Source organism: Nestor notabilis, unplaced genomic scaffold, assembly GCF_000696875.1.
Source record: "Nestor notabilis isolate BGI_N333 unplaced genomic scaffold, ASM69687v1 scaffold3774, whole genome shotgun sequence".
NCBI lineage: Eukaryota > Metazoa > Chordata > Aves > Psittaciformes > Psittacidae > Nestor > Nestor notabilis.
Window position 1 is genome coordinate 110,098 of NW_009925948.1, and position 8,810 is coordinate 118,907.

The 8,810-nt window shown below is 41.3% G+C and overlaps 1 protein-coding gene across 1 annotated transcript; it reads right to left on the reverse strand.

The window, feature by feature from the left end:
- Nucleotides 1-1,703: 1,703 nt before the first annotated feature.
- On the reverse strand, nucleotides 1,704-8,238 carry NMUR2 (neuromedin U receptor 2). The gene is made up of 4 exons (XM_010013283.1): nucleotides 7,328-8,238; nucleotides 4,423-4,507; nucleotides 3,003-3,128; nucleotides 1,704-2,131 (listed from the first exon to the last, which is right to left on the reverse strand). The coding sequence occupies exons 1-4, from the start codon at nucleotides 8,045-8,047 to the stop codon at nucleotides 1,872-1,874; spliced, it is 1,191 nt and encodes a 396-aa protein (XP_010011585.1). The 5' UTR covers nucleotides 8,048-8,238; the 3' UTR covers nucleotides 1,704-1,871.
- Between the last annotated feature and the right edge of the window lie 572 nt (nucleotides 8,239-8,810).

The following is an 8,810-nucleotide window of genomic DNA, read 5'->3' on the forward strand; positions in this document are numbered from 1 at the left end:
GGCAGCACCCCTGGCATGGCAAATCCAATGGGAAAACACACTTTAATGTCTGGTGGAGGGAAATGGGATAATATAAAACTAGTTAGAAAAGTAAATGTCACTGGTAAAACTCAAGTGTCCGCTTGGGGGTGGCAAAGTATTTCAGCTGTGTCTTCAGGGAGCAGGAACTGCCTTTTCTCTCCAGGGCTTTGTGTGTCTCTGTTACCCTCTCTGTGGTTTGCTTCTCAAGACGGCAGCTGGTAAAATGGGTTTAACAGAAAACATAGGCTAAAATTCCCTTTGTGCTGCAGGAAAAGGTGACTCGGCAGCTGCTATGGCAAGTCTCACTTCACTTAGGAGTCCCGCAGCGAGAGGCAGAATAGACTTTGGGACAAACAAGGTAAGAACCCATTGAGGCAGCAGTAGTTTAACTGCTTCCTCCTGTGGTGGGAAAAGTTATATGGATCCCCAGTGACTAGACTGCAATAAGCTTTTGTGCATACAGCATATAATTTTTCAGGAACTCATGTTCTTACTCGCTATGAAAACTCTGTGTACTCTGACTGTGTAAGTTCCAACCACTTGACAACACACATAGGATCATTTGCTGCTGCAGTGCATGCCAAGCCTGAGCCCAGTGTGGTGGCTAAATCTCTAGCCTTGTGTTATGATACACAAGAGAGGTGTTTCTCTGAAACACAACAAAAAGGCTTTGGAACTTGGGACACAGAGGTTTATAAAATTCTTTGCCATGTAACAGATTCACTGTGGCCTCACTTTACAAAACTCTATAAGGTCCTGACCCTGCAGTCAGCAGATCTCAGGAGCTCATCAGCTTGGATGTAAGTGTACTGCCTTCAGGATCTGTTTGCATGACTGGGATGTGGGACAGTTTCTCAGACCTTATGTTCTGTTTTGTGGCAAAACCTGAATTCAGTAGGTGCAATATCAACTCCTTTTTTTTTTAATCGCCTTTTTATCAGCTTCTCTGAGCCTGAAGGTTTGCCTCATTTCCATCTATTGTGAATGCTGTCCAAGTCTTTTCTTGGTGGCTGCTAAACCCACATAGATCTCTGACTTCTGCAATCTACCTGGTATGGGCAGGTGTGAGGTCTGCTGAAGTACAACTGTAGGGCTTCACTGGTAGAGACAACATATAAGTATCTGAAGTTCAAGCAATGATAAGAAGTTCTTGCAAACTTCAGGACATGGGGTAGGTTTTTTGACAAAGTGATTCAAGGCTTTAATCACACCCCCTGTCCCCTTACCTTCACTTAGCTCAGAAAGCAGAAGTTTCCTTTACATTTATTTTACAGTTATTGGCTCCCTGGTTCTTCTAGCCGAGAAATAGCTATTGCTGGTGCTGTTGCCTGATGTTTTTCAGCTCAGCTCAGAGCTGCTCTTGTTCATGCCTACTTGGTCGTTGCCAAGAGATTCTTGCAACAGCCACAGAAGGTGGTAGGAGAGAGAAGTGAGACTTTCTTGCCTAAAGCTAGGAGTGGGTGGACAAGGTTTGTGCAGCAAGTTGCCGCATTTCAAACTAAATAAAAACTGTTTAGGCTAGTGCACAAAAAGCCATTCAGTAAGACTTGGATAAGCTGTGTCTCCCTCCTGTGTCAGTAACATTGGGAATGCGTCTCATTTTTCTAAAGCAGCTCTTTGCTGGCATAGCTTGAAGATAGTAAACTCAGATTTCCAGCCCTCCTGTTAGCTTGAGGGTAATACAATGCTTCTTAACCACCTGCTTATTACAGTCTCCTAATTCATGTATTCAACAAGACATCACTGTGAACTCTTCTTGCTGAAATCAGACTTTACGGAGAGACCCTTCTCTTTTTCTTTCTTAAAGTAATTTTCTTTAATTTCTCTCACCTGGATCACAAAATGGAAAGTTACAGACCAGTAGAGAGCTGAGAACTGCTGACAGATGTCCTGTGTGTGCCAGGAAGACTTGTGTCTTCAGCAGAATCCATGAGATTGTGGTCCTCAACCACAAAGATGTTCTGCTGCGTACAAGTCTTGCTAGTGGGATGTTTAGGGGTCCAGTGCTTGCAGCAAGGAGAAATCACACTGAGAAAAGCCATCCTGAAGCGCTGGCACAACAGATTGTAAATGATGGGGTTCACGGCAGAGCTCAGGTAGAAGAAAACACCTAGGAAAGCAAAGCAAGGGGGAAAGAGAGAGTCCTCATTTGTGTGTGAAACTATCTCAGAAAAGAGAAAGCTCTTCATTGTGTTGCTTCACCGAGCCTGCCTGCAAAGGTGGAGACAGCAATGACAAAGGGATGTCTCCCTAAGGCTAGCACAAGCACTGCACACAAAGGAAAAAGGGAATTGGAGAGAGTATTAGCTGGAGCTTACTATCTCCAGCTGTTCAAAAACCAGCTCTTGAGCTGTACTGCCCAGCCTCCAGCATAGCCTTTATTCTCACAGCACATTTGCACAGCTGGTGCCCCCATCAAAGCTGTTGGAGGATAACTTCCAGCTGAGGGGAACTCATTTCTTGCAACACACCAGGACAATTGCACAACACTGGATTTGTCTGAGCTGCCTAATGACCACATTGAGTGTTTTCCTGTGGCAGACTGAAAATAAGATTCCTTTTTGAAAAAGCCTTCATTTTATGGTTAGCAGGGCCATAAGCATTTGGTTTTATCACCCAGATCTGAGCAGCATGTAAGTCTGCCATTTGGTAAGGTTTTCCATTTGCCTCGGAGACCCTCTGGAGGATGTTGCCTGCTGCTGTGTATTCATTAAAAGCAGCTGAATGACAGAAGACTTAATTTCTTTGTGAATATTCAGACAACTGTATTGGACAACTCACCCAGACCTTGAAAGCTGCAGAAACTTGCATGTGGTTTTTACTTCAGGCACAATTCTTATCACTATCCCAAACCCTCAGAAGCTTTTTCATGCATATCTCATGTCACCTACAGAATAAATGACTACATATTTCAAGTGAACCACTCATATAGACGGGGTTTTCTTGCCAGCCCCTGTGCAAGTGGAAGAAGAAACCTTTACCTGACACCACATGAATTAAGTTGAATATATTAGCCAGAGGCTCAGTCCATTCCACAACAAAGCTGAAGAAAAGTCGATCTATGTGGAATGGAGCCCAGCAGATAGCAAAAACCATCACGAGGACAACTAGCAAGAGAAAACGGGAGAAGAAAAATAAGTCAATTATGGACGGATATGGTTCACTAGCCTGCACAGAGCAGAATGCTGGATGAAGACTATGTATACGAATTTTATTAATAATTTCAAATCTTTTGCCATCCTTTCTGTCTTGCTATTGCCAGCTAAAAGAACAAAGTTTCCACTGATTTCTATGTTGGATAACTCAATGCATGCACACACAATGATATTCAAACGGAGCTGGCAACAGCCACATAATGCTGTAAACAGAGCCTAATGAAGAAAATGCTAGTGAGACATCAGGATTCATCGTCCCAGCTACCTGGGACTCACCAACTCTGTTGTGCCTTGGATTTATTTTCCTCTCCACACTATTTGTACATCATATAGCAGGATAAGCCTATAGGAACCATGTGCTGACGATGTCTGTTTGGGTGCACTGCTCATAATGAAAGGAAGAGTTTGCCTCCATGCACAACTTGGCCCATGCTGACTCTAGTAAGGACTTTTGCAAACCTGCTCCAGACTTGGGTCTTATGAACAAGTGTGGTTCCAGTCACGGAGCACATAAAATCAGGCTGACTTCAAAGTAGAATTTCCTAGTTCAGACAGTGACTTAAACTGCCTAAAGAATAGTGTTGTTGCAGGAAATATTGAAGGTGGTTTATGTTTCCTTCATAAACACCATCTCAGTAGGAAGGTGATCTTTTCCTTAAAGACCTAAATCAGGAATTGATGTGAGTGCTTTCAGGGTGATTGGAGCACAAATTCTCCTGAACGCTGTACAATGTGCAAGTCTGCTGAGGTCCTACTTTTTCTTGGGAAGGTCTAAGTGGTTGAGTCAGCAGTAAGTAGGTGATGTATGTGGCTTGGCAGGACCTTCCTTGTTCAGGAGCAGAGCTCATGGTGTGATGCAAAACAGACGTATGACCTTCTTTAAAAATGCACAAGGTAGACTATTTGCATTCTGAAAAAGAAGGATTTTGCCAGAGGGCTGCAAGAGCCAGGTTTGGAGTAAGGAATATATTAGAGAGTTACCATGCAAGCATCTGCTGCATAGGTTTGAGTAACCTTTTCTTGTGCTGGGGAGGAAAATTGCCTTCTGAGTCTTTTGATAGCGATGGTGTTTTGCTTCCATGCCCTTTAAGTCCAGATAAAACAGTAATAAGCCTTTTTTTCTTTTTTTTAAATCACAGCTACTCATCTCATAACTCTTAAATCTGATAAATCTGCTTGATATCTTTCAAGACCTGGTAACCTTCTTGTCCATGGTAGATAAAGTACAGAAGGGCTCATTACTTACACAACATCTTGGTAACCGATTTCCTGGATGGTCTCTGAACATTCACAGCCATTTCCTCCGCTTCCAAAGATTCGTCTCCTTTCAACTGGCAAAAGGAGGTAAATCAAAGGAAAACTTAGACAGGAGATGACATTCCCACCAGACACAACCTGTTTGAAACTTTGATAGATGTAGTTTGAGAACACATAATATGGGGCAACTCAGGCTTCACTAGAAAAAAAATATAAAAATCTACATTTAAATTTCAGTTTTAGTTTAGGGAAACATTGAAGCTTTGGGTTCAAAACAGTCTGCAGATTTACAGCAAATCTGTATGTCACTTCCCCACTTGTCCCTTCTCAATGAGTTAATATTTGGTTCACAGTTTGTGTTCAGCTTCAACAATATTTTGCTAGGCATTATTTTCTCTTCCACCAAAATATTGTTTATTTTCCTCAAAGGGTTCTCCACAATTAAGCACAAACCAATGATCCAAAAAATACTCAGAGGGGCCTCAGTGAAACACAGCTGTAATCACTGGGAAAATTCCTGTAGAATTCAAGGGAGTTTGTTTCTTGCCATGAGTGTTTAGACTAATTGATATTCAATGCCTCTAATGAACAAAGCCTATATATGCTCTCTTGCAGATAGCCGGTGTGTGCGACATGCACGGATTCAGCCACCTACTGCTCAGTTACAACAAGGTGGGTTATCTTTGCTAGTAGTTTTTCCTGGATTTCTAAAAAATGGACATAAAGAATAATAATCTGATCCTCTCTGAAATGCTTCCCCAAAACACTTACAGCAAGATTACTGGTGCTTTGGTGATGAAAAGATCAGGTCTAGACAATCAGGACAATTGCTTTGGTTATAAAAGAAATCATCAACGAAGAGTGCATAATTGCACCCAGATTCCTGAAGTGGGAGCTTCTGATTAGCCAACGGATTTGGAGTGGTGTTTTTTTTCAACTGGGAGAAATTGTAAACAAAACTTTTAATTACCTGGGAAAGAATATCAGGAATGAGGGAAAGGGTAGAAATCAATCTGGATTTGTAAAAAGCTTGTGAAAACATAGAACCATAGAATATCTCAAGTTGGAAGGAACCGTTAAGGATCATCAAGTCCAACTCCCTTCTCCTTGCAGGAGCATAACTGTACATAACTTTACATAACTGCAAAAGATTTCAGTTACTTTTAACATGCTAGTTGTGCCGTTTTCTTTTGCCTTTTACACTGTGACTTTGCTTCCTGAGTTTTGATTCACGATACTTCTCTGTAAGGATGATCAAATGAGACCTTCTTTCAGTGTTCTATGTATTCACAAAAACCATAAAAGAGAAACACATGTAAATCACATTCAATTATAGTGCAATTCAGCATCTCATGTTTTACATTATTTCCTTTGTAACTTTTAGTCATAGCCGTAGTTGTTTAAGTAAGAGGCTCAGTTGATTTGAAACAGATCTAGTGAGAAATGTCTGCTTATACTGATTAAAATCCCTAGCTTTCCTTCAGTGGCTTCCAGTCTCAACAGCATTCTATTCCAGGCATATTCTAAAGCCTCAGAGACAGCATGAACATAGCTGTGAAATACAGAAGTCCTGGGGGAGCAGCTGTTGTCTGGTAATTGTCTTCTCCTCTGGGATGGGAATTAAGAATATCTGCTGCCACAGATAGAAGCTGTTTTTCAGACTTTTTTTTTATCATTTTGGGGATTTCTCTTTTTCTTTTTGTAGCAGCTATACTTTCAGCAGTTTTTCCTCACTTCAGGTATTATTTTGCAAAATTTTCAGTGAAACTGTAAAGACCCCACAAGAACCACTGGGCAGTGGGGATAATTTAAACCATTCGTTGCTTGAAAGATTGCTGGGTGTTATGGATTTCTGACTGTAAATCCTTGTGGCTTTCCTGGGTAAGGAAAAAATGCTTCTGTACAGTTTCAGATAACAGTAAATATCAGCCAGTACAACAAAATGATACATACACCAGCAGAGGTTTGCTTGAATTTCTTGCACAGTATTTGGTAAGTTCATTTGTCTCTACTAGCATATTGTATCCATTTCTTGCTATACGATCAGACACAGCTTTTTAAACTGGAGGTTAAATTCAGTGCAATGTGATAGGATTTGTATTTTCAAAATATATATAATGTAGGAGAAGAAAAAACCCATCAAGTCGCTATGTTCAGTAGTCCATTTCAGTGTTTTGCTATATAGTTTTATAATACTATGATACTGATTGTTTTATCTGTGTATTTAGATAACGAATACTTGGTAAAACTAGTCTCGATTTCTGAAGAGAGAGTGAATATGAACTCTAAGGTAGCCTTAATCGATGGTGAAACTATAGCTATAGAAAGAAATCATTGCTGAATTTGCTAGTTGCAGCAATAAGGTAGCATTTCCATTTATGACAGCTTTGTGAGTTTTAGCAGCTGAATATTATCACCATCTCTGGGGAAGGAGAAAAATAAAGTAATGCAATAGAAATTCCACAGTCACAAGAAGAGAGAAAACAAATAATACACAAGATTCAATCACTAGCCTGCTCCTTTTTATTCTTTTTATATTTTCCTTTTGGTCTATTTTCTTCTAGTCCCTACTGCAAAGGTGCAAATCTCTGGGAGGTTGGAATCAGGCTACTTACTTGGATGTTTAAATAACAGCAAACGTGAGCAGCAGTTGATGGTAAGTTTTTTTAAGAAGATTGGGGTAAATTATTCCCCAACATAGCTGTATTAATTTCAGAACAGGATTACATCAGAAAGGGAGTTGGATCCACTGTTTTCAGAGGTTTGAAATACTTTTTGCTTTCTGGGAGGAAAACAGGTGGGCAAGAAAAAGCTGCAATCACTTAAAAGACACATACAGACACAGACACTTAAGAATGACCTAAGGAAACACTGAGCACAGTCAGAGAACTTACTCTTAGCCCCATCAGATAGTACAGCACACTTATTACCCCCATAGGCAGCACATAGAAGAGGAAAGAAGTAATCTGGACAATACAGTTGTAGATCCACATGGGCATGACTACAGTGCAGGTGGCAGAGCCAGGGATCAGGGTGCCATTAGGGAAATACTGCAGCATAATGCCATGGGTGCCTGTGTTGGGGAGGGCGAAGAGGACAGAGAGAACCCAAAGCACCACGATGGTCCTCAGGGCACGCTTCCGAGTGCTTTCCAACTTGGCACGGAACGGATGGAGGATGGCAATGTATCTCTCCACGCTAACTGTGGTCACACTGAGGATGGAGGCAAAGCACACTGTCTCAAAGAGTGCCGTCTTCAAATAGCAGCCGATGGGCCCAAACAAGAAGGGGTAGTTGCTCCACATCTCGTAGACTTCCAGTGGCATTCCAAAAAGCAGCACAAGCAGATCTGAGATGGCAAGACTGAAGAGGTAGTAATTGGTTGGGGTCTTCATGCTTCGGTGTTTGAGGATTACCAGGCAAACTAAGAAGTTACCTACTACCCCAACAACGAAGATCAGGGTGTACACCAAAGCCATAGGTAAGAACAGGTGGCTCCGTCTGGGCCCACACAGGAAGGCTAAGTAATCCTCAGTGCTGTTTAAGTACCTCCTAAAATGTTCTTCATGTAGAGCAAGGTGATTAAACCAGGAGATATTACTGGTCCAGGCCATTACTTGATCTGTTGAAATGTCTCACAGCTGAGATCTGTTCTTCAAGTTTCTCTGGGCTAGTTTGCTCACTTTTTGCAGGGAGATGAAGGAGTGGGAGGAGAGTTGTTTTCCCAGACCTAGATGAACAAAACCACTGAGAGATGAGAGTGAGTGTGTTTGCCTGGCTTCAGTTAAGGTTTTGCTGTTGTAACAGCTGTTCCCCTGCAAGGAGTCCCTTAGCCAGAAAGCCCCTCCTTTCACACATATTCATTGGCTCACTAAGTGCATTAAATTACAGAGTAAGAAGAGAGGTTCCAGCTACTTGTCTCACTCCTGTAGCAGATGCATTTACAGAATCAGAAATGTGCGGTTTAGAGAGCTGGGAATCTGAAATATAGGATGTGAGACTAGCTGCAAGTTGTTTGTATTTCTCAGAGGGCTGGAAACCGGACAAAAAAAACCAAACCCAAAACTCCAAAAAGCTTTTACAAAATTATATTGATGTTATATCCAGTTCTGAGTCAGAATAAAATCACCACCCCCAAATCTGGCACAATTTTATTTTTCAGATCTCTCCTGATTTTCTGGTTTTTACAGCAGCAAGTACTTGGAAACAGAGTTTGATCAGTAGAAAACCAATCTATTTTTGTAGTTATGTGGAATTAGGCTACTATATTTCGCGCTTGAAATCTGACATAGGATTTTACTTGCTTTTATTGATATCAAAATATTTTCCAACTTTCCTGGTATGCTAGAATCTGATGCCATATTCTTAGCTAGCCTT